Raw genomic sequence first — 27,209 nt, 5'->3', positions numbered from 1 at the left:
CCATGATGATATATAAGGCATTCTGTGAGATAACAGATGGTGGCTTTGGCAGAAGCATTATGTGCAGGGAAAGGCAAATCCATTATCAGAATAAGTATCTACTCCAGTTATTACAAAACATTGTCCTTTCCATGGAGGAAGTGGTCTAATGTAGTCAACCTGCCACCAGGTTGCTGGCTGGTCAACTTGAGGAATGGTACCATATCTGGGGCTCAGTGTTGGTCTCTGCTGTTGGCAGACCTGGCATTCAGTAGCAGCTGTAGCTAGGTCAGCCTTGGTATGTGGAAGTCTGTGTTGTTGAGCTCAAGCATAATCTCTATCTTAGCCACCATGGCCACTTGGTTCATGTGCCCATTGAGCAATGACAGAGATGGCTGGGGAAAGAGTCTGGTTGCCCACAGAACAGGTCACCTTATCCCTTGATTATTGAACTCTTTCTTGACTGAAATCACCTTTTGATGAGCATTTACATGGGACACAAATATCTTCAAATCCTTTGCCCATTTGGACAGATCTATCAAAATACTTCTTCCCCAGATGTCTTTCTCACCAATTATCCAATTGTGATCTTTCCAAGTCCCTGACTATCCAGCCAATTCATTGGCTACAGCCCAAGAGTCAGTGAACAATCAGACATCTGGTCATTTCCTCTTCCAAACAAACTGCAACGCCATATGTACTGCCCAAAGTTCTGCCCACTGTGAATATTTTTCTTCACCTATATCTTTCAGGGTTGTCCTAGAAAGGAGTTGTAATGCTGCAACTGTCCACTTTTGGGAGATGCCTGCATAACATGCAGAACCATCTGTAAACCAGGATCGAGTTTTCCCTTCTTCAGTCTTCCAATCATAAGAAACACTCCATGAGGCTATAGGCTCATGCTTTGCAGCAGATGGTATTGTAACAGAAATAGAAATCATAGGCATTTGAGCAACTTCTTCATGTAACTTACTTGTGCCTTCAGGACCTGCTTGGGCCACTTCCATTTGATAATAGACTGCTGCTGTGCACGTCCTACTTTATGACTTGAAGGGTCTGATAGCACTGAGCTCATGTTGGCCAGTTCAGATCACATGGCAACTTGGGGTCAAATGTTCAGTTTCCACTAAGGCTCAAGAGCAGGCCAAGAGCTGTTTTTCAAATGGAGGATAGTTTTTTGTAGATGATGGTAGAGCTTTGATCCAAAATCCCAAGGGTCTCTTCTGTGATTCACCTACAGGGGCCTTCCAAAGGCTCCAAACTTCATCTCTATCTGCCAGTGACACCTTAAGTACCATCGGGTCTGGTGGGTCTACTTGCACAGCAGCCTGGACTTGTTGAAGAGCCTTCTCCTGTTCCAGGTCCCACACAAAGCTAGCAGCTTTCCGAGTCACTTGGTAAATGGGCCTGAGAAACACCAAAGTGAGGAATGTGCTATCTTCAGAATCCCAATAGACCGACTAAACATTGTGCTTCTTGCTTGGTTGTAGGACAGGCCAGGTGCAATAACTTATCTTTCACCTTATAAAGAATATACCTACATGCCCCACACCACTGGACTCCTAAGTATTCCACTGATGTAGATGGCCTTTGAGTTTTGGTTGGATTTATTTCCCATCATCTGATTCACATATGTCTTACCAATGAGTCCAAAGTGGTTGCTACTTCCTGCTCACTTGGTCCAATCAGCATAATGTCATCAATATAGTATACCAATGTAACATTTTTGTGGTAGAGACTAATGATTAAGATTCCTTCTAACTAAGTTATGACACAGGGCAGGATAGTTAATATATCCCTGAGGAAAAACTGTAAAGATATACTGCTGACCTTGCCAACTGAAAACAAATTGTTTCTGGTGATCCTTATAGACAGGTACTGAGAAGAAGGCATTTTCTAGAACAATAGCTTCATATCAGGTAACAGGGGATGTGTTACTTTGCTCAAGTAAGGAAACTACATCTGGTACAACAGATGTAATAAGAGTTACTACCTAATTTAGTTTTTGATAGTCAACTGCCATTCTCTATGATACATCTGTCTTCTGCACTAGCCAGATAGGAGAGTTAAAGGGAAATGTGGTGGGAACTGCATCTTTCAAGTCCTTGATAGTAGCAGCAATTTCTGCAATTCCTCCAGGAATACAATACTGTTTTGATTCACAATTTTCTTTGGCAGAGGCAACTCTACAGGCTTCCTTTTAGCTTTTCCAACCATAATAGCCCTCACTCCACAGGTCAGAGAACCAATGTGAGAATTCTGCCAATTTCTAAGTATATGTATTACAGTCATACAGCCTGGAACTGGGAAAATGACCACAGGGTGTGTTCGGGGGCCTATTGCACATACTGTGAATCAGCCATCAGTCAAGACTCCATTAATCACCTGTCCTTCATAAGCCCTACTTTAACTGGAGGGCCACTATGTTTCTTGGGATCTCCGGGGATCAGTGTCAATTCAGAACCAGTATCCAATAGACCCCAGAAATTCTGAGAATTTCCTTTTGCCCAGTGCACAGTTACCCTTGTAAAAGTCCATATGTCCCTCTGGGGAAGAACTGGAAAAAGATTAACAGCAAAATCTTTAGGTGTATTATCAAGATCCTTTCTCAGGGATCTTTATTCATTCATTCATGGTCACCCTTCATTCAAGGGGTTCTGGGTCTGCTAACTGGCTCAAGTCTGGAAATTGATTCACTGGCTGAGATTGCCTTTTGCCACCATCCAATGTAGCCTTTCTTTGATTTGTTTGAGAATATTTCTGCTTATACAATTCAAACAGATATGCTATAGGCTTCTTATGTATTTCATGCCTGAAAACACCATGACTGATTATCCAGTAACAAAGGTCTGAACAAGTCATGCCATTATAAATGTCACCTCTCCTGTGCTTTCCATTATAAACTATGTCATTGTAAACATTATAAACTCGAGCTCTATGGCTGCTGGAGAGAAGATTCTCTTCAAAGACACACTTGGGAACCTTTAGATTGTCTACTTGCATCTGGAGCCATTCAATTTTACCATGCATCTTATTCTTTTCATTCATAATTTTTTTCCAGAGATACTAAGAGTAACACACCAGCAAAAATCATTTTCCAATTTTGTTCCCAACTTGTAGAAAGTTTTATACAATCCATCAAAATAAGTAAAGGCATTAGCTTCTTTAAGTTGTAAATACAGTTTTAGTCATGGGTCTTTAATATTTTCTGAGCTCCCAGGAGAGAGTATCTGGAGAGGTTTTAGTATTTGAAGGTGCTGGTAAATTATTAAACTCCAGATTCATTCTTATACTTCTGTTCCTCTAGAACCACTCTCAGTACTAACTTCTGTATTAGTCAGGGTTTTCTAGAATTACAGAACTCGTGAGTAGTTTCTATACACTAAGGAAATTTGCTGGTGACTTACAGTCTGTAGTTCAACTCCCCAACAATGGTCAGCAGCAGTTGTGAATGAAAGTCCAAGGATTTAGCAGGTGCTCAGTCTTCACAAGCAGGTGAAGAGAAAGAGCCTCCCTTCTTCCAATGTCCTTATGTAGGTCTCCAACAGAATGTGTGTCCCAGATTAAAGGTATGTATCACCCTTCCTGGATCTGTGACTTGCTTTGTCCCAGATGACCTTAAACTCAATGATATCCTTGTCTTAGTGTCCTGGGATTCATAGCCACTATACCTCAAGATCTCCATGCCAAGATCCAGGTCAGAAACTTATATCTCTCAGCCTCAGGTTCAGAATCACAGGTGATCTTTTCAATTCTGGATTGTGGTTCATTCTAGATATAGTCAGGTTGACAACTAAGGAGAGCCACTACAATTTGTCTTAGTCGGGGTTTGTATTTCTGCACAAAATATCACAACCAAGAAGCAAGTTGGGGAGAGAAAAGAGTTTATACAACTTACACTGTTCACATTGCTTTCATCTCCAAAGGAAGTCAGGACTGGAACTCAAGCAGGTCAGGAAGTAGAATCTGATGCTGAGGCCATGGAGGGATGTTACTTACTGGCTTGCTTCCCTTAACTTGCTCAGCTTGCTTTCTTATAGAACCCACGTCTACCAGCCCAAAGATGGCACTACCCACAATGGGCTGTGACCCCCATCACTAGTTGAGAAAATGCCTTACAGTTGGATCTCATGGAGGCATTTCTTCAACTGATGCTCTTTTCTCTGTGATTAACTCTAGTCTGTGTCAAGTTGACACAGAAAACCAGTAAGTACAACATGACTCACAAAGACAACACTATTAAGCCTAAATCTTTACTTTCTTATTCACCCCAAAGATCTAAATGACTTAAAATTCCCAGTCTTTAAAAATTCTTACACATTAAAATTGCAATCCCTTTATAATATCCAACCTCTTTTAAAAATCGGAGTCTTTTTACAATTCAAATTCTCTTAACTGTGGGCTCCACTTCTTTCTTTTTTTTAAAAAATTTTTATTGTTTTTAATTGAACAACTTTATTTTTAAAAAACAAAGATAAATGCACAGATTTTAAGCATTTTTGCATAAAAGTATACAAATACATGTTTGTCAGTACTGTTTTTTTTTTAAAGGTTTGATAGTGTGCATTGAGATCTTACTCATTACAATGAGCATAAAGTACATGAAAAACAAGATGTAACCTGGAATTAGTCAAAGTTTTCATGGTGTGTAAAGATCAAGCATAATAGTTTTTGATTTTCTTTTTCTTTTTGTCCTTTGTTTTTTCTTGAACTTCATATAGTCTGTGAGTTGTTTCTGGGGTGTTCTGAGCTATCTGGGGTTAGTATCCAATTATCAGTAACTGCATATTATGTCTGTTCTTTTGTGACTGGGTTTTCTCACTCAGGATGATATTCTTTAGATGCATCCATTTTCTTAAGAATTTCATAAAGTCATTGCTTCTGATAGCTGAGTAGTACTCCATTGTGTAAATATACCACATTTTTTGTATCCATTCATCTACTGAAGGACATCTGGGTTCTTTCCAGCTTCTGGCTATTATAAATATGGCTGCTATGGACATTGTGGTGCATGTGTCTTTGTTGTATGTTGGAGCTTCTCTGGGGTATATGCCCAGAAATGTAATAACTGGGTCTTTGGGTAGTATTATTTCCAATTTTCTGAGGAATTGTCAGACTGATTTCCAGAGTGGTTGTACCAGTTTAGAACCCCACCAACAGTGGAGAAGTGTTCCTCTTTCTCCCCATCCTTGCCAACATCTGTTGTCATCTGAGTTTTGGATCTTGGCCAGTGTGACTGGTGTGAGGTGGAATCTCAGGTTTGTTTTGATTTGCATTTCCTTGATGGCTAATGATGTTGAGCACTTCCTTAGATGCTTCTCAGCCATTCGATATTCCTCAATTGAGAACTTTTTGTTTAGCTCTGTACCCTATTTTTTAATAGGGCTGTTTGATTCTCTGGTGTCTAGCTTCTTGAGTTCTTTATATACTTTGGATTTTAGGCCTCTATCTGATGTGAGGTTGGTAAAGATCTTTTCCCATTCTGTTGGCTGCTGTTTTCTTTTCTTGACAATGTCCTTAGCCTTACAGAAACATTGCAATCTCATTAAGTCCCATTTGTTGATATTTGACCTTAGAGCACGAGCCATTGGTGTTTTGTTCAGGAAATTTTCTCCTGTGCCAATGTGTTCTAAGATTTTCTCTACTTTCTCTTCTAATAATTTCAGTGTACCTTGTTTAATGTGGAGATCTTTGACCCACTTTCACTTGAGCTTTGTACAAGGAGATAAGAAAGGGTCTATTTTTATTCTTCTGCATCTATCACAGGTCAATACAAGACCAAGCAACACTCCTGTCTCCATAGGCACCCTGGAGCTAAGGCTGTCCCACAGTCCTCCACACACAAATCCTGCCCAGAGAGAGCTAGTCTTCCAGGAGTATCCTTTCTGCTAAGCCTACAGGTGAGGTCCCACTTTCACTCCAATGACTATCCAAAGAGGGAACTTCCAGGAACCTACAGGGCACAAAAATTGCAGAGCAGCCTAGAACAGGATCATTCTGGTCTCCATCTGCATCCAGAGTTAAGGCCTCTATACCCAAATTCCACCCAAAGACCTCATTTCTGAGATCACAGGTTAACAAACTCACAGGAGGGACAAGCTCTGGTCAGGGACATCAAGACCAACTAATACCATAAATAACCAGATGGCAAGAGGCAATCACAAGAAAGTAAGTAAGAGAAACCCAGGCTAATTGGAATTATCAGAACCCAGTTCTTTCAACACAGCAAGTCCTGAATACCTAACACACCAGAAAATCAAGATTTAGATTTAAAATCACCTTTTTTAGGGAATTTCTTCTACAATTTTGTTGAAGGTATTTACTGGGTCTTTAAGTTGGGAATCTTTGCTCTCTTCTAGGCCATGTCTCCTTAGGTTTGGTCGCATTGTGTCCTGGATTTTCTGGGTGTTTTGGGTTAGGAGCTTTTTGCATTTTGCATTCTTGTTGACTATTGTGTCAATGTTTTCTATGGTATTTTTTGCCCCTGAGATTCTCTCTTCTTTTTTTTTTCTTTTCTCTATTTTGACTCTTGATCTTAAAGCATAAGTCATTTGTGTTCTGTTTAGGAAAATTTCCCCTGTGCCTATGTGTTCTAAGCTCTTCCCTACTTGCTCTTTCCAACTCTCTAAAGTATTGAGTTGGAATTTTGATGGGGATTGCAATGAATCTGTAGATTGCTTTTGGTGAGATGGCCATTTTTAGTATGTGGATCATTGCAATACATGAGCATGGGAAATCTTTCAATCTTCTGAGATCTTCAATGTCCTGATGATGGAGATTCTCTCTTCTATCTCTTGTATTCTATTGGTGATGTTTGAATCGCCAGCTGAAGCTGCCATGTCTATTTTGCAAAAACCACATTTAAACAGTGATTGTGTTTTCCTCTCCCCTTTCATGCCCTCTCCCCTTTGCTAAACTGCCCCCACTGGGCCAAAGATCACTGCAGATAGTCTAGTACACAGACCAACAACCACATGTGCAAGAACAGCAAATGCACTGCAAGAAATATTACCAAGGTGACACCTCATGGGGTTTTGATGAACTCTTTGGCCAGGAAAACATTCCCACTATAGCACAACCAGAGACACAGCCAACAGGGTACCATATACAATATATAATTCAAGCTTGAAGCATGCTAACCCTGCCCTCAGGTTCAGAAGACCCCATCTTTTCCCTGCTCTCTCACTCTGTCAAAGCCAGGAGAACCCCTATCTGATTTTATCTTTAGAACTAGAATGAGCCTAGACAAAATTCCAACCCCACAGAAGATATCTTTTTCTTCTTCTTCTTAAAACCACTGCATGGAAAGATATCACTTCTGAATCCAGCCTAGCTTCCCAGGGTCTCTGGAAGGTGCACCTTGATAGGTGGGTTGTGACAACTCAAGATATAAGAACTTCATCACTTACATCCATGGCTCAGGCATTCATGGCAGCAGTAAAAACAGAAGGAATATGTTTCACATGTGGAGAGACAGGACACTGGAGAAATGATTGCCCACAATACTCCCTTTTCATAACAGATCCTAATGCCCTAAGACAATTTGCCCCCAATTCAAGAAAGGTTTCCATTGGAAACCTTTCTATATGATAAGGTACCTTTCTATATGATAAGGTCAGTAAGCCACTGGAGCCTTTAAACCTAAGAGGGGGCAGTCCTCAGACCTGAAAGTAAGAGGGACAGCTGCTCTCATAGAAGCTTTATGGGTGTCCACTATCTCAGAAGGCTCTCATCCAAAAGTAATCATTAAAATAGATAACAAGTTATTCAAGTGCCTTATTGATACTAGAATAGACAAATTATTTTTAAGACAAAAGATCACATGTGACTATCAACAGATTCCTGTGCCCCAGTTACTGGGCATAAGGGATACCTCTCAAGCATTATCACCAAACAGGCCTACATATGGGAGGACCCTGATGGAGCTACCAGCCTCATATGACCTCTGGTAGCTCAAGTAGCCACCAATCTTCTAGGAAGAGATATTTTACAAGCCTCAGAGGTAGTATTTAGGGTCCAATCAGAAAGAGACCACATTGAGTTAGAGGACATTACCTATAAAGAATGTTATACCCAAAGAGACCCTAAAAAAATCCTCCTCCAAATCACCCCCAAATTCTAGGGCCATTGTTAGATTTGATACTTCCTGCCTTGCTTTGTTCTCCAATGAAACCATCTGGGTCCCTCAGTGTTCTCTATCAAAGGAGAAGCTTAAAGCCATCACACAGCTGATAGAAGAACATCTTCTACTACAACACATCTGCCTGTCTCAATGTCCATGGAACAACCTGTGCTTGCTATTAAAATGAGCTCAGCAGGGATGAAGACCAATACAAGATTGGAGGATATTAAACCATGCATATCTGGGGATTTTTCCAAGCAGAATGACTGCCCCACATCTCAGCCATCCCTGCCAATGTCCCCTTCATTAGCAATAGACATAAAAGACTGCTTTTTCTTTCCATCTCTCTCCACCCCTGAGACTTCGAAAGCTTTGCATTCTCAGTACCCTCCATTAACAACTCCCATACAGCCTCACAATATGATTGCCCTGTCCTCCTAAAGGGAATGGCAAACAGTCTAATCTCTTTTCAGGAGGCTGTGGTCACTGTATTAAAACCTTATTTAGATAAAGGACTCAATATATACCACTATGTGGATGACACCTTAATTAGAAAACTTTTGCACCCTCATCTCAACTTAAAGATCAGCTAATACCTTCTATATCTGCCCTAGTATTCAAAATAGCCCCTCATAAAATTCAATTTATACTGCCTGTTGTGTTTTTAGGAATAGAAATCTCCCTTACCTTAGTATACCCCCTTAAATCCACCCTTTCCTTCCCTAAAAATTAAATTCCTTCCAGAGCTTTTTGGTTAACTTTAATTGCCTTTTCTTGTTGTTGAGGATGGATTTTTGCTATTCTAGATCTTTTGTTATTCCAGATAAAATTGCACATTGATCTTTCCAACTCAATGAAGAACTGGGTTGGAATTTTGATGGGGATTGCATTGAATCTGTAGATTGCTTTTGGTAGAATGGCCATTTTTAAAATGCTGATCCTTCTGATCCTTGAGCATGGGAGATCATTCCGTTTTCAGATCTTCCTCGATTTCCTTCTTTAGAGGTTTGAAGTTCTTGTCATACAGGTTCTTCACTTGCTTAGTTAGAGTCACACCAAGGTATTTTATAGTTTTTGTGACTATTGTGAAGGGTATCTTTTTCCTAATTTCTTTCTCCACATGTTTGTCCTTGGAGTAGAGGAAGGCTACTGATTTGTTTGAGTTAATTTTATATCCAGCCACTTTGCTGAACTTGTTTATCAACTGTAGGAGTTCTCTGGTGGAAGTTGTGGGGTCGCTTAAGTACACTATCATGTCATCTGCAAATAGTGATGTTTTTACTTCTTCTTTTTTAATTTGTATCTTTTTGATTTCCTTTTGCTGTCTAATTGCTCTGGCCAGGACTTCCAGTACTATGTTGAATAGGTAGGGGGAGTGTGGGCAGCCTTGTCGAGTCCCTGATTTTAGTGGGATTGCTTCAAGTTTCCCACCATTAAGTTTGATGTTGGCTGTTGGTTTGCTGTATATTGCTTTTATTATGTGTAGGTATGGACCTTGTATTCCTGTTCTTTCCAAGACTTTTAACATGAAGGGGTGTTGAATTTTGTCACATGCTTTCTCATCATCTAGTGAGATGACCATGTGCCTTTTTTCTTTGAGTTTGTTTATATGGTGGATTACATTGATGGATTTCCATATATTAAACCATCCCTGCATCCCAGGGATGAAACCTACTTGATCATGGTGAATGATCATTTTGATGTGTTCTTGGATTCGGTGTGCAAGGATTTTGTTGAGTATTTTTGCATCAATGTTCATAAGTGAGATTGGTCTGAAGTTCTCTTTCCTTGTAGGGTCTTTGTGTGGTTTAGGAACAAGGGTTATTGTGGCCGCAGCATTTCTATATTTCCATCAGCATATCATGGGAGGAACATTGGTGAACCAGGATCCTGGGTAAACTTAACCTCAATGGCTATGCCAACTATCCCTTAGCTGACCTACTTGTCTCCTGTGAGCTTGTTTCTGCCTCCAAACCAGTCTTTACCCATATTAATATTCTTCAACAAAAAAATCAATCTCAGAAGGACCTCCAAGCTACCCTCTTCTAGCTCTAATGCATACAATATTCAGCTGACCTCCTTCCTTTAACCTCTTATCACAAATTCTCCCAATGCTTTTTATGTGCTTCTCTCTTCTGACCATTAGCAGTGGTTCCCATTAACATTTACCTCTGTGAACTCCCTAGACCCTTACCCACAAAAAATACAAGAAATTCTGCTCTTTGACCAAACCTCCTCCCACACACACCATTTGTCTTGTGGGTCCTTCCTTGAAACCCCATTTTACATGTACCTGTGACATCACTATTTTCAAATCAATATATGTTAATCTTCCTGCTCTCCTCTGGTGCAAAGATACTACAGGTACCTGAATTAACCTCCATCTCCAATGTCTCCTATACCACTGCGATAATTGTTCCCCAGGTTTATGTCTTCAAACTTGAAAAACTTGCCCTGAAGTTTTTTTTTAATAAAAGCTGAAAGATGAAAGAAATCTTTATCCCTCTGCTCATTGGACAGAACCTCGATGCCTCACTGGGTGTGAAAGGAATCACTGGAGCAGTCCTTTACCAAACTTAACATCTGGACAGTGGCTTCCAGGACAGGCTTGATCAGATAATGACCTTTACTGCAGACATCCTTGAGTCCTTTCAACACCAGATAAACTCCTTAGCACAAGTTGTTCTCCAAAACTGGAGAGCCCTGGACTTATTGACTGCTGAACAGGGAAGGATTTTCATTTTCTAGGGGAGGAATTTTCCTTCTATTTTGATGGATCTGGGCTTATAGAACAAGATGTACAATGTTCAAAGAGCTTTGGGGAAACCTCCAGGTACAATATACTCCCAACACCCTTACCCCTTGGTACTCTAACCCTTTAGTAGCTTGGCTTCTTTCCTTCCTTGGCCCCATACTAGCTATTGGAACCTTGCTGCTTTTGGCATCCTGTCTCATCTAATTTCTAAAGCAATAGATGAATAGCATTGCAAAATTTACTACTAATTAGGTCTTGGTTCAATATTAATCTGTACCCAACATAAAAAAACAGTTTTTCTGATGACACATCTCTTTCATAAAAAGAAGAGAAAGAGTTCCTGGACAATGAACCCTGTCAGGAAATCTGGTAAGGTTGAGCTGCATTGAAAGCCCTGGAACCCAAAAGGGATGGAAGGAGCTTCACCTGCTTCTGACCAGACCCCTGCTTCATGACCACGGCACCAAATAGAGAGGATTTTGACCATCCCTTATATGCCATTGTGAGTGTTTGAAATGGCTCTCATCCTTGCTTAGCCAAGTCATTTTTAGTGTTCATAGGGAATGGTTTTGGAACACCATCACTACACTCTGTCATTGCCCATCGAGTTTTTTTCTATAGATCAGTGTTTGTTACATGTACCTGTAGTTGATACAAACCCTACTACTTCCCACAACAGATGCTCTTTTATGTAACCTTATCTTTTCTGGGATCAGTTTTCTCATCTGTGAATGGTTATTAAATGAGTCCTGAATTTTCTGATGTCTCTACAAATATTGGAGCCTGAAAAATAGTAGAGGGAGGACCATCATTACTGAGAGAATTCATTTTGCAAAGATACCTGTGGATTAATCTTTATAATTTTATGTCTACTTTGCATACTAATATAAGCCTAAAATGCATTATACACAAATAAAAAATTTAAAATGAGTTAATATTTTTATATACATGTGACTATGATAGCATATGCATCATAGCATAAAGGTAGAGGCAACATAAATGTCTATCCATTGATAAATACACAAAAAATGTGGAACCTGGGATGTAGTTCAGTGGCAGAACATTTGCCTCATATGCTCAAGGTCCTTGCTTCCATCTTGAGTAACCACAGATATAAAAACAATAGAAGGGATGTGATATATATATATATATATATATATATATATATATATATATATATATATGTGATATATATATATATATATAAACATATATATATATTACTTTAAAAAATATATATATTACTTTAAAAGAAAAAACTTGTTGACCACTACAGTATTAATAAAGTTGAAGACAATATGCAAAGTACACCAAAGTAGTTAAAAATAGCCAAAAATCATATTGGCTCATCTATGGAGGCATCTAAGGCAGTCAGACTTTTACAGAGTAGAATTGTAATTGTTTGTTTGGGAAGGGAGTGAGTCCAAGGATGTAAGTTCATTGTTGTAAGAAATCTGTTGTATGTGTCACATTCAGTTAACTCTACTGTGCTACACACTTAGAAATGGCTCTAACAGTAAATTTTATGTTGTGTGCTTAAATTTTTATTATATTACTTCATTTATATTGTGTGTCTGTGTGCATATGTTATAGGCACACACATATAATGCTGTTTGTGGGGGGAGGGAAGCCAGATGACAACATGTGGTAATAGAGTTTTCTTCCTCTACCATATAGATCCTGGAGATTGAACTCAGGTCATTATGCTTGATTGCAAGTGCTTTAACCTAGTGTGTCAGCCTTGTCATATGCATCTATATGTCAATTAAAAACCAGCATGGAAATAATAGTCTATGTGTTTTTCCTATCAAATTTTCCATGGCCTTAGAATATAAAGTCTGTATAAAACTCTGTCCACTGGATCCTATATTGCTGCTCAAGTGTCTGCAACCCTGAGACCTACAGCCACACATGGGCTTGGTCTGGAGACAGTTCATCCATTCCTGATCTCCTCTACCTCATACACGCAGAGAGGAAAGAGTCTGTCCAAGGCCAAATAGAAGTGAAAAAGACTGGACTCTGGTGGCAGTTAAGCAAGTAATTACAAATGGGATGACTTCATATTTTTTAACCAGTCTAGTGCAGAAGATGTTTATGTCTCTTGGTACTTGATGAAGGGTCAGGCCATAGGAGTCTATACTCATGTAAGATCTCTTCCTTTCCTTTGTGTTCTTTCAGATGGAAGCTGTGAAATCTCATATCCAGTTATTCTATATCTTGACAGGAGATAAGACCTGAGGGCCAGCAGAATGAATGGAAATATGCAACCTCAGTGGGGGAACCCTCTAGGAAGTAACAAAGACCTCAGAGTTGAGAGACTTTCAGGACTCAAAGGGAGAAAGTTTGGATTAAATGCCCAACAGAGGTGAGAGGGAACTTATAGAATCCACTTCTGGTAGAAAGACAACAAATGGACGGAGGAGATTGCCATCCCACTGTCAAAATCTCTGACCCAGAATTATACCCATATAAAACTTCAGAGACAAAAATGGAGAAGAAAGTGGGGGAAAGAAGGTCCAGTGACCTGACACTGTTACTGATGCTATGGTGAGCTTATAGATAGGAGCCTAGCATGGCTGTCCTCTGAGAAGCCCAAAAAGCATCTAATTGAGACAGATGCAGATATTTACACCCAACCAATGGACTGAAGTCAGGGTCCTGTGTGGTTGAATTAGAGAAAGGCTGGAGGAAGCTGTGGAGGAATGAAATCCCATAAGAAAACCAGACGTCTCATCTAACCTGGTCTACTGAGATCTCTCAGACACTGAGCCACCAACCAGGCAGGCAGCATATAGGAGCTGGTCTAAAGCCCCCCAACACATATACAGCTGAGGACTGCCTGGTTTGGACTCAGTGGGAGAAGATGTGCTTAACCCTGGAGAGATATGAGGACCCAGGGAGAGGAGAAGTTTGGTGGGGGTGGGGGGCATCCTCTTGGAGAGAGGAAAGGGAAGGAATGGGATGATGGAATGTGGGAGGGTGCATGGAGAGAGGGCTAAGGACTACACTGTAAAAATTAAAGTAATAACAACAACAATAATACCTCTAAAAAACAAAAAAATGACCACCTAACTTTGGCCATCCAAGTTAGCTTTCCTAGTCCATTTGTTCCTTGGGGAGCAGGTTCCTCTGGCTCCTGTTGATTTGTGTGGTTATTTCAGAGGCTAGGTCAGGCCACTGAGTCAGGTAATAAAAGTAACTGTCTGAAATAAGGGAGTGGAGGTGGTAGGCCATAAAACTGGGTCAGCTGTTCTCAAGGAATATCTTCAGGACAGCAGCTTCTCAGGACCTCAGACAGCAGTTTCTCTGGGCCTCAGTACCATGGCTGTCCCATGGCTGGTGCTGCTATTGAGCCTGTGTACCTTTTATCTGGGAGTCTTCATATGGGCTGTCATTCACCACCTCCTCACTGTAGAGATTCCCTCTGCCTTGCAGCATCCTGTCAAGTTCAGATTTCTGCATTGTGTGGTACTGTTCATAATTGCTCTGGTGAGTCTGCTCTTGGGGGCATTATGGTTTTCATGGTTCATCTCTGTAGTTTTCCCTTCTTTTATTCTCCTCTAACTAGATTTCCCACAGTACTGAGAGACTTCATTGTTCTATTTTAGAAACATGGAAACACTAAGTTTGTTTTTTATCTATTTCTCCTTTCCTCTCTCTTCCACTGCCTTCCTACTGACTTTCTTACTTTTTTTAGACAGTATCATGTGGAGTTCAGGCTGGCCCCGAATTCACTATATATCCAGAAATGACCCGAGGTTCTTGATTGTTCCACTACTACCTTCCCAGTGCTGGGATTAGAGCTGTTACCTCTCAAGTGCTGTGGTTAGAGATGTACAGTTTACGCTTGGTTTGTGTGATTCTGAGGATCAGACTAGAGCTTGCATGCTAGGTCAGCAATCTACATATTTAGCTACACCCCCCTCCAGATCATCCGTTCCTTTCAATTTCTTGAGATAAGTATTTTATGATATTCAAGTGGTTCTCTTTTAGCTCCCACTATCTGAGGGCTGATACTGGAGGCAGGCCTCATTACTCATTAACTAGACTCTATTTCTGAGGACTGAAAAAAATGTTTCAGCCAGTTTCTCCTAAAGATATATCCATGGCTCAACAGGTCCAACCCCTCCTTCAGCAGCAGATTCCCCCCCCCACTTCTATCTACTCACTTGCTTTTATGTGTTTTATTTTACACTTGTGAATATCTTGAAGCCACAGACTATTTTTCAGAGGGAACCCTTAGCTGATCAAATCCATGTGATGATGCATATATTCAGCTTTTTAGCCTGGCCGCCTTGGGTGGCTGGACTCTGATCTTCCCTTCGTTGCCGACTCCAGATGGAGAGAAACTTTGGCTTTGTGTGGGAAGTAAATTTATTAAACAATGTACTATCCCAATCTTGGCTGAAGACTTGTAGTATCTACAGTTCATAAGTGATTACCTCACAGGGCAGCTACAGTGGAGGAGGTGAAGAAGAGAGGGGTAAAATGAAGCTACAGCCATGCTGTCTGCTAAGCATTTTTGTTCTGATTTCACTGGCTTCAAGAGCCCTTTGTTTAACCTCTATGTATGTCAAAGTCTTCATCTTAATCAGGTGGTACGGTGATTATATTTTGACAGTGAAACCTTAGGCAGGAAGTCTGGCAAGTATAGTAAAACTATGTAAGGAATACACAGCTATCTTTACAAAGGGTGGCATTTGGGGGCCATTTAACTCAGAGCAGGTAAGAAAATCTCTTGGTGGGAAAAGGAGAGGTTGCTTGAATAAGAGATATAGTCAATCTTCTCTTAAGGGAGATAGGGAAGGAAAAAACCTGTGCTATTAAGGGGTACCTTGAAATTTGAGAGCGGAGGTGTCAAAGATTCTGCCTGGTTCAGCAGAGACCTTGCACTCTTGATGAGAGGCAGGTGAGCTACACTTGTAAAATAAACTTTTTCTCCCAAAACTCAAACAGGAAAACTAGCATTCAAAGCCCTTTTTAGGAGAGCTCTTTAATAGAATAGTGGGGCACCCTACTGAACTCTGAACTAAAAACAAATTAGTATCTGGGGCCTTTACTGCTGGGTCTCTTCAGCAAGACCTTCTCTGAGGGCACTTCCACCTGATCCCTCACCTCTTTCCTGGGTTACTCCCATAGATATCACTTGCACATCTGCAAATGATGGAGTTGGAACCTCCACAATAATAATGTACACATACAATGTCTTTCTAGTTTCTTAGCCAAGAACTCTCCTGGGAGCCTCCCCCAGAGTAACTATCTCACTGCATGTATTATGGCCTTTATCTACACATGGGAGTATCAATAATCCTCAATAATAAAAGATGTATTATTATTATTATTATTATTATTATTATTATTATTATTATTATATTTACAATCCAGCCATTGTCTCCCTTCCCAAATTTTGTCATCCCATCTCTCCTCTCCCTGTCTTCAAGAGGATGCTTCCCACAACCAGACCTCCCACACCCCTGGAGCCTCAAGTCTCTCAAGGATTCAGACCAGCTTGTGTATAGTGTCTTGTTTGTGGTTTAGTGTTTGGGAGCTCCCAGGGGTCCATGTTAGTTGAGACTGCTGGTCTACCTTTAGGGTTGCCCTCCTCTTTAGCTTCTTTTTTCCTTCCCCTAATTCAACCTAACTTCCTAGGGGTCCCAAATAAGTATCTGTGTCTGACTTAGTCAGCTGTTGTTTGGGCCTCTCAAAGGACGTCCATGCTAGGCTCTGTCTGTAAGCACATCATGGCATCAGTAATAGTACCAGGCCTTGGTGTTACCCTCTCCCCATGAGATGTTTTATTTTTGAGATTATAATTATATAATTGTCTCTGGTCATCCAATAACAAAGACTTGTCTTTTAAATGTGGGAAGGCCCAGTCCACAAGGTAGCCGAGCAAGCAAGACTGATATGCCAGTGAATTGTTGCCATGGTTCTGCCTTGAGCAACTGGCTTGGTTTTTCTTAATAATGAACTGTAACCTAAAAGCCAAATAAGCCCTATTCTCCCCCAAATTGCTTGTGGTCAATTTGCTTATTGCAGCCACAAAAGAAAATAAGACAATATGTTTTTGGCCATTTGTACTTTGTCTTGTGTGATCTATTTATTTTACTGTTTGAATAATTTACTCTTTTGATATATATGATGTATCTCTCTCTCTCTCTCTCTCTCACACACACACACACACACTCACACACACACACACACACACACACACACACACACACTAATTAATCCTTTTTAAGGCATCACCAGCAAAGTTTTTTTCCCTTTCCACAGGTTGAGTCTTCAATTTAAACTGTTTCCTTGTGCATGAAAGTCTTTTAATTTCATTTGTCAATATCTTCCCTTATTTCCAAATAGACTAGAGTCTTGTGCAGGACGTCTTTACCTATACTTAAATCTTAAAGTTTTACTCTTACCATTTCTTTTAACAGTCTTAGAATTTTAGGTATTTCTGTACAGTCTTTGATCCTTTTGGAGTAATTTTATACAGGGTGAAATAGGGATCTAGGACCATTAATTAACATTAGTTTATCCAGTCATTTGTTGAAGAGGTTTTCCTTTCTTCTTTTAGTCACCTTTGTTGAAACTCAAATGGCAGTGATAATGTGAGGTTATATTTGGGTCATCCACTCTATGCCATTTATTTATATATGTCTTGTGAACAGGTCATATCATCACAATGACATGGATTTTGATTAAGACAAATAATCAAATTAGAACCACATTATTATTTAATCTGGATGTTTAGGGTATATCCTCTCAAAAACCCACTTTCTCTCTAAGCAGAATCTATAATCAATTGTAGACATGAGTACATTGTGTTTTCAGGAGTCAAGAAAGAAACAGTTCACTCATTTTAGCAATGCTAAGTGGTTGCAGCATTTAAATACCTACCTTATAGTCTCCAGTGAGTCAATTTTCTTTCTCTTCCTCCTCCTTTTTTTCCTTTCCATTTCTGCTACTTCCCCATCTTCATCTCCTTCTTTTTCTTCTCCATCATCATCATCATCATCATCATCATCATCATCATCATCATCATCATCATCATCATCATTATCATCATTCTCATCATCATCATCCTCATCATCATCATTTTTTTCTTCTCTTTTTTAACCCCTACAGGGAAATATATTAGAGAAGATGAGAGTTTGTTCCATGCTTAGATTTATTCAGTTTTGCCATGACTTAATAATCATAAAGAAGAACCACAACTTGGTGGTAACCAACATGCATTTTGGGACAATTCCTGTGAGATTGTTCCAGCCTAAGGCAGTATCCTCAGAACTCCGGCGAGGCATTATTTTCTACCATGGAGGGGGAGCCATATGTGGCAGCCTGGGTGAGTAGTTTCTGTGCTGGGTGGGAGAGGAAGGTCTTCATGACAGGCAAAGTCTTTTGTACATTCTTATGAAGGCCTCTTGGGAGAGTCAAAGCAAATAGAAGTTGGAGCCTTTAAGGAATGTATTGAGGGACTGGAGATCATATGGGTTGAAGCATTCATGGTAAAGTTTCTGCTATAATACATTAGTCAGTCTAGGTTTGGGCAGCATTGTCCACCAGAGTTCTCCCAGTACTGAGTGTGACATCTCCCTTGCCTTCCTACTCATAGCACTAGCCATTACTGTCCGTCCCAAAATGATTTCAAGTTTATACGCTTCCCTCAGCTCAGCTGAACCATTTTGCTAAAAACCCCTTTCCTGATCACTACATCATCTCTATAGACAAAAGTTGTAATTATCATCTCTCAGTTTCATCATCTTTCCCCACAAGAATGACCCAGTACTTGTCATTAGTACATGCCAGCCCCCATTAAGTACCTGGGCACATCTCCCACCTAGACACTTGTATCTCCCCTTACCCTTGCTGTGCTACAGCCTCTGAACTTCTCACTAAGCCAAGCATCCTAGGCTGCTCACTTTTCTGTGCTTCCTGTTTGTACAGACTCAGATCACTTTTGGGATGAGGGTTATTTACTACCTTCTGGTAACTGAGGTAGCCATAGAAGTTCTAAAGAGGTTACCAAGATGCCTGTTACAATTTATAAGTTAACTATAAGTCTGTCTTGTCTGTGGTACCCACACTTTTCAAGGGCTTCTTCATTCTTCACTGTTATCAGCCCCTGACACCCTCTTCCCTGAGCTGTGATCCTCTAGTGCAGGATTATGCTATTTCCAAATCTTAAGCAGAAATGCCTCAGATGTTATTTACTGAATATCTACTTAGCACAAGGCCCTCTTCAAAAATAGAGGACACACACACACACACACACGGTCTATAAATATAGGGTTCTTCATATCAAAGGAGGAAAATAGAACATGCAGGAGAACACAACGAGGAGCTGGCTTCAAATGTGGTCAACACAGGGGTATAGTAAAGAGTTAATCACTGTTTCTGATCAATCTCTCCAACATAGTCCCAAATTGAACTTTGATGAGCTTTGTACTAATCTTAATGAACCTGTCTACTACTATAAACATCTCATCTGGTCATTATTTATCTTCTGGATGAAAACCTATGAGCATGTTAACAATCCAGTGCTGGATTTGCAAACACATATCAACCTAGCAATACCCATTTTAGATTTAATCATTCAAAATTCCCTAGTTTATCCTCACTGTTTAAAATTCAGTGCTATAGAAAGTGAACCATAAATTCTAACGATATCTTGATATTCAGGAATTTGGGAATGATGTCTAGTCTCACTCAGGCAGAGCTGGGTAAGGTTACCTCAGAAGAATTAAGATTAGTAACACACAGAGGGAAGTATCAGCATGTTCACCAGGACAGCAACCATTTCTGGGACTGTAGTGGGAAATGCTGAGAGCTCTTGTCCCACTGTTTAACACCTGGGTTTCTCTTGCAGACACTTACCACAATCTGTGCAGCTTCCTGGCCCAGCAGACAGATTCGGTGTTGCTATCAGTGGGGTGAGTGGCCTGAGACAATCTGTGTGAGGATGACTTTTCAGGTACAGATTTGGGTGACTCTAGGCCACAGAAAAGGTTCTTGATCTCATATACTCTCTTGTACATGTTCCCATAAACATGTTCACCCTACTTTCAAACAGTAGAATTCTTGAAATATATCTATTCTTGGGAAATGCATTGGTGAACAGTGAAAGGGAATATAGAGTACTGGGCTCCTATGGAATAATATAAAGCCACATAGTAAAGAACTAGAAAGATTATACCAGAGTGGAAAGAAACCCAGGTAGTGTAAATTCAGAAGTCATGTCCTCTTCATAAAGTTAAATTTATTAAAGTCAAAATTGTACTTTCCCAGACACACACAGGCCAAGAGGAGTTGGAAATGCAGAAAGAAAAGCTGACTGATACTGAATTTAAGTTATCTCTTCATTTGGTTGGTTGGGAACAGTGGTGTAATTAGAACTGGCTAATGGTCAAGGTAAATTAAAGTCATGACTATTGGTGGCTGATGGTTCTGACGTTTGATGCAACAATAAAATACTCATTGTGTAGAAACCGCTTTGAATGAATGTAGAGCATACATAACCTAAGACCCAACCCTGGTCTTTTGAAAGAATGGAGGACAGAGGTGGATATTTATTATTGTTTCAGAACAAAGACAGTTTAAAGATCTAAATGAGAAAGTTTGAAATCTGCCTTGCTAGATTCTGCTACTTCAATAGCTACCACTTCAGCCGTCTTCTCATACTCTGATATCCCTCAAAATGAGTAAAAACTGAAGTTGGATGGCTAGAGCAATTCACTTAGCCTCTCTGTTTCACTCCGGTGACATAGGGACATCTTTTAACACATTTTCAGACTCCAGAGACCTGTCATTTGAACTTTCCATAGGGTTTGAACTTTCAATAATGGAACCCACATCTCTGAGATTCTCTGACTGGAACTGTAGAGGAGTGTGCAAGCACCTAATCTGAAACCTTAAAGGGAATTCTTCAGTGTGGAATTCCAGAAAGCTGAGCTAGAATGGCGAGTGGGATGCTTGGTGAGAGAAGAGGCTTGGAACTGCCAGAGGGCTGCTGTGAGCTATGCTGCTGTAACTATCAGTCATCTACCCCAAGCCTTACCCACTCCTCCTTCTATCCTTAGCCCCTCCTTGCCCACTCTTCTCTGTCCCTCCTATTAATTCCCCCTTTCTGCATTTCCCGCCCTCCCGACCACCCTTTCCTGGAAGCAACATCCCTTGACTATAAATGAAGTCTGTGAAACTCTGTTGACAGAGAGTGACATCAATCATCTCCCTGGATTTCTTTCCTTTTACCAGGGTGAAAATTGGGGGTAGATGAGGAACTCTTCTAACTCGTTCTTTATGGCTTTATAACCCTTGGCTTCTGAAGTAACTGGTAGAAGCAGAGAACTAGGAGGCACAGCAGGTTCCACCTCTGAGTTCACTGCCATTAAGCTTGCTTCTGTTAATGGAACCTTTAACCCAATGGTGTTTGGTGTTACAGCTCTTGTGTATATGTGTGAAGTTACCTCTGCCAATAGGCCTTAATAACACTGATGTTCTACTTCCTAATCTAGGGGGTCTAAAACCCTTGGCTCTTAAGGCAGTGGTTCCTGCTTCTGTTGTTCTAATTGCCCATACTGTGGCCACTGCTGCTTGGCTTCTTTATTTATTGTTGTCTACTGCTGCTATTATTGTCAATTTGTCTTTGCTTCTGTTATCTGTTGCCATTCTTAACACTTCAGTATTAATACATCAAGACCACCTTGCAGTTTCTGTATTGTTAAGGCTTCTGGATTCTTCCAAGAGCTAGCAATTATCACTGATAAGGTGACTACTGGTCTTTGTGCCTCTGTAAACATTGCACCACATGGTGTCAGCATGTGGTGCACTCTTGCCTCTGGACCTGCTCCAATTCTTCTAGTCCTGTGTCACCACTGCCATCAGTTCTTCCAGTAACTAGCTCACTGAATTCATGAGAATAGTATCATTGTCTCTCCTAGGCCAGTTCAATAGTACCTCTTCTGGGCTACTAGAATTTTGGTGGGAAGGTGATAGGAAAAGGTAGGTGAGAGCTGTTTGAAATAGTGGGTGGGTTGCTTGCAACTTCAAGAGCAGCTAGAAGCTGCAGTTGTTGTATAGCTTTTTGTTTCCTCAAGGTGTGTATGTTCTTCAAAGTGACCAATGCTGGCACATGGATAGCCCAGATGAGTGAGTGTGTGAGTATAGTCATTTTCTTAAATCAGCCAGGGCATTGGAGAAGAATCTAAGAATTTTCAGTTAGGGGCTCTAATTGTCCCATCCCTTAACACTTGCATTTATTTCTAGGAAAACGAATGCTAGAGGGTTCGTTAATAACTAATAACACATAAAGACAATATGCTATTGGTTATTAATATAACTAATGTTATTAATATAACATTGATGTAAAATTTAAAGAACAGTGGTTTTGACAATGCTCAATAGATGCTTGAGGCAATAGGGAGAGTTAACCTGTCCCAGTGGAACCAGCAGAGCTCCTGTCGCCATTTCTGGATCTTTGCTGGTTGTTCTGTTTCCTAAGGCAACAACTTTGAGCTTGCTTGATCCTTAGTGGGGTGTATTCATCTATAGGAGTCATAATGTGGGTTGGAATGAAAAACCTGTCCTTCCTGACTCTACAGGTTCCTTATGTCTGCATATAAAAATGAGGATAGATCTTTACTTGCTAGGGTCAATACGAACATTTAATCTGGCTCTTTTTCTAATGAGAGTGGAGGATGCTGTTCAAAAGGCCTCTCGTGACCTGTGTGCATATTGCTGTCTTGAGTTTGTTTGTTTCTTCTTAGGTACCGCAAGCTTCCTGACCACCATCACCCTTGTATTACTAAGGATTGCCTGAATGCCTCCATTCACTTCATGAAGAATCTAATGACCTATGGGGTAGACCCCTCCCGGGTGGTAGCGTGTGGAGAAAGTATTGGAGGTGGGGCTGTGGCCCTGGTCACCCAGGCATTGCTTAGCTTCCCAAGTCTCCCCCACATCTGTGCCCAGGTGCTCATTACTCCGGCTATGCAGGTAGTCAATTTCCACTTACCATCACATCAGCAGAATCAAAATGTCCCATTCCTCACCAAAGACATACTCATGGTAGCTGTGTGTAAATACCTGGACATCGACTTATCCTGGAAAGATGCACTGTTTAAAGGTACTTATATGCCTCCGGATACCTGGAAGAAATATAGGAAATGGCTCAGCTCTGATAACATTCCTAGAAGGTTCAAGAGTAAAAGCCTCCTACCTGAATTTTCAGGACCTTTCAATGAGGCTGCCTATCTAGAAATCAAACATACTTCAGATGCAGAGATTTCACCTCTCCTAGTAGATGACAAGGTCATTTCTCAGCTTCCGGAAGCATTCCTAGTGACCTGTGAGAACGATCCTCTGCGTGATGATGGCTTGCTCTATAAGAAGCGTTTGGAAGACCAAGGGATCCCTGTAACCTGGTATCATGTAGAGGATGGCTTTCATGGATGCATCATTTTGTTTGATAAGCAATTATTCTCTTTTCCCTGCTCCATGAAAATTGCAAGTGCTGTTGCCAGTTACATAAAGGGCATATAAGTGTCACCTTTGGCTTTGAGTATGAAAGTAGATAATAACTACCTGTCCTGGATTTTTTTTTCTAATTTGATTTTTAGTGGGTGAAAAAAGATGTTGAAGCCATGCATGATCCAAGTAAAAATGACAAGGTGAAAGCAAAAACTGTTAGCTTTGTATTCAAGGAAGACTGGACTGTGTGGTTTTTTTCCCCAGAGCCAACAACATCCAGTGTAGCCACACTTTCTACTGTTTTATTCACTTGAAATAAATGTCAAAGTGGAAAAAACTGTCTGTCAAATTTTCTGGACTAAGGGCTTGCGCATAATAAATCCCATCATCTACTCACACATCACAGGTTAACCTGTACTCATAATGACACAGAGAATGGAACTGTCTTGTTAATGTTTTTGCTGAAGTCAAACTCACATGACTACTTGTACTCAATTTGTGAGAATTTTTCTCAGATTATCCTGATAAATGACATTTAACAGACCCCTCTTTAATACAATTACTCCTGTGCTGAAGCATGAGTTGACATCAGTGGGGGAATTCAAGAAAAAGATAGAGGAAATGCCAATGAGAGGGGAGTAAAAGAGGATGAGTAAGCTTTGAGATGCCAAGTGTTTATTCCTAGGATCACATTTTTCAGTGGAATTTCTAAATCAGATCTCAGTCTACCATGAGATGTGTTTTCAGAGTCACAGATATGATGTGAGTGTTTGAGGCCACATGGTGTTTGGAAGTTATATCTCAAGGTGAGGAAGGTGTTAAATTCACATGTTACTCAAAATTTTACAAGGGTCCCTACCCTTGCTTGACTCACACTACTCCCTTTCTCTCTCAGTTGATAGGGACTTTGAAGGAATTTTCTCCTCTCCATGCTGGAAGTAGGTTATCTACAGTAAGGTTGTTGTTGTTATTTAATGGGTTCATGCTTTGAAAATTACCCAGGTGGCAATTAATCCAAATCTTACTTTCAAATTACTGAATAAATAAGGTCTCTGGCTCTGTCTTCTATGCCAACTTGCCTTGTCTTGGTTGTGGTACCCTCAGGTATAAATGATGGAGGAATTAGGTCACTACTATATCCTGAATCCTTGCAACTAGAGAAAGTATCAGAACAGAGGATGAAACTGAGGTCCTGTGAGCATAGCTAATACTTTAATCTATATCCCTAGTTCTGATAGAAAATGAGTCATATTTAATTTTTTAACAATGTCAATATCAAATGTGTGGCTTAATAATATATATTCATTCTATCATGGGTTCCATAGGTCAGGAGTTTTGACATGGGTTGGCTGATTTTTGAATTATGAGATCCACAGGGCTGTTATAAAGTAGTGAGTGGGCTGACATATTTTCTCTTGTGAGTCTTTAATGATATAAATCTCTATCTGTGTACAGTCTGGTTATAAAACAGAATTTAGTCCCCTCAGGTTTTAGACTGACAGCATCAATTGGTTGTTTGCTATTTATTGGCCAGAGACTTTCACCCTTTCTATTGACTTATAGTGTTTTCTCTGTGACATTATCTAATTAACTACTTTCTTCCTTAAATCTAGCAACACAGAGACAGACTTGACCAAACTGGCCATACAAATATGTGTGATGACCATGTGAATATATGGATGTTGTCATTTTTCTACCCTCATCCACAAGCAAGACACAGGTCCTGCCCTTACAAGGGAATCACACAAGGATATGAGCAGCAGAAGCCGAGGGCACACGGGCACCTATGACCCCATTATACAGAAAGTTACTTAAGAAGTGGATGGAAAAAGCAGCCTAGCTGGTTTGTCTGTTCATATAGTTGCAAGGTCTATACTCATGAGCTTCCCCTTTAAAAGAATTAGTCTTTTTATTCATTCTTTATGATTTCAGACAACGGAATGCTTCCCTTGAGTTGTTTCTCATGAATGTCTCAGAGACCCCCAAATGATACAAGATTTTGTTATTTGTCTTGATCACCCACTAAGACCTTATAAATAGTAAGGCCCCATTCGTAACTCCCTTTTTGGAGATGTTGAAAGCTGTGACTTTAGGAGTTGTCCCTTTTTCTCCCTCAGCTCTCATTACCATTTCCACTAACATCATCCCAGTCTGCCTCTTCCTTGAGCTTACTCCCAGTTCCTTCTCATAGCAGGATCTCTTTGCCCTTTGTTATTAATGGATGACATTTTATTTAAGAGAAAATTCTTAGAAAGTAAAAAAAAAAAAAAAAAACCATACTGCAAAGAAATGATATTCAGTTCCTTTCCCCTCCCTCTTTGTTTCTTTCCCTCTTTGTTTCTTTCTTTCTTTTCTTTCTGCGTGTGTGTTTGTATATGTTTTATTCAATTTGTTCCACCTTAATTTTTACTGCTAGACCTCCTGGCCTGCAGCCCCTTAGGATCCTCTTGTCTCTGTCCCCCAGTGTTGGAATTACAGGTGCATGTTGGACTATATAAATGTATAATTTATAATTTTATGTTGTTACTTGGGGCTAAATTCAGGTCCTCGTGCTGTGTAGAAAGCAGTTTACTATCTGAGCCATCTTCCCAGTACCTATTCCTGGCTTCAAAGTGACATGTGGTGTGTTTATGGGAATTCCAAATAGGGTTAAGATACATGCTTCTATAGCCTGTTCATTTCCAACACATGTGGTCTCTCTCGGGGTGGCTACATTCTCTGTCTTCAGTTTTCTATGGAAGACACCCAATGTTCCTAACACTTCTAGTATTCTAACATTTCCATTGTAACTCAGGCTTCACTCACAAAGCACCACACAGAGCCCACTCAGCAGAACTCTGCAGACTCTCACCATGTTAAACTATGACCTCATAGGCTTTTACTTTTCTTTGGAAAGTTAGCAGAAACCTTTATGGTATCATAACTTTGGCATTTTAAGTGTCATTAAAACTCATTAGCATGCTAATGATGCTTAGTTCTGCTGCCAACTTAAAAAACAGGCTCACAGGCATCATGGCTGTACTGGTCTCCAAATGGCTGGGCAGCTGCATCAACAAAAACAATACCTCACTAAGTGTTTTTTTTTCCCAAGTAGGGCACATGTTTATCTGCCTCTACCTCAATGATCATCTTGCAAATGCACTTGTATTTTATACACTGAATCATTTGATGGTAGATAGCTTGGATTCAAGGGGCATTTTCTACTGTCTTAAGGCAGTGTATGGCTTTTCTATAACAGTCCTAAAATTTTCACTGTAACAGTTCATTGCCAGCACTTTCTTGGTCCACAATAAAGACAACTCCTTCCCTGGCCAAACTGCATGTTTTCTGATCTTTATTCTTTAATATTTTACTCTCAATCTTCCCTTTAAACATGGCTAATAAAAGCAATGAATAACCATGCCACACCCTTAATGTTGTGCTGTTTTAAACATACATCAGTCTACTTTTTTTGAGACAAGGTATCACTATGTTGTCTTAGCTGGACTGAAATTCTCTATGAAGACACAGCTGTCTTTGAACTCACAGAACTCTACCCATCTCTGTGTCCTTCATGCTAGGATCAAAGACATGAAATACTTGACTCTATTCTATTAATTTTAAATCTAGCATCACTCTGAGTTTTAGGACATAGGCAAACAGTCATATATTTTGTAAGAATGTTGTAAGAAGGTACTAACTTAAGTCCTACTTCATATCTCATAGTCACATTCTTTACTGCCTACATTTCTACTGGCACTCTAGTCTTATTAACTTCCCCAGCTTACATGCCTTTAAACTCAGCACTTTGGCATTTAATTTGAGGCCAGCCTGGCCTACAGAGTGAGTACCACTAAGACAGGAATACACAGAAAGATATTGTCTCAGAAAAAACGACCAAAGGTTTCT

At 40.2% G+C, this 27,209-nt stretch overlaps 1 protein-coding gene across 1 annotated transcript; it reads left to right on the top strand.

Annotated features, from left to right (window-relative positions):
• Positions 1-14,177: 14,177 nt before the first annotated feature.
• LOC308424828 (arylacetamide deacetylase-like 4) lies at positions 14,178-23,393 on the top strand (the record flags this gene model as incomplete). Its single annotated transcript, XM_080922010.1, has 4 exons — positions 14,178-14,345; positions 17,982-18,198; positions 19,723-19,786; positions 22,619-23,393. The coding sequence occupies 4 exons, from the start codon at positions 14,178-14,180 to the stop codon at positions 23,391-23,393; spliced, it is 1,224 nt and encodes a 407-aa protein (XP_080778136.1).
• Between the last annotated feature and the right edge of the window lie 3,816 nt (positions 23,394-27,209).

Source organism: Micromys minutus (genome assembly GCF_963924665.1).
Source record: "Micromys minutus genome assembly, chromosome: 9".
NCBI lineage: Eukaryota > Metazoa > Chordata > Mammalia > Rodentia > Muridae > Micromys > Micromys minutus.
Note: the sequence above shows the minus strand (reverse complement) of the source record. Positions and strands in the feature narration are given on the sequence as shown.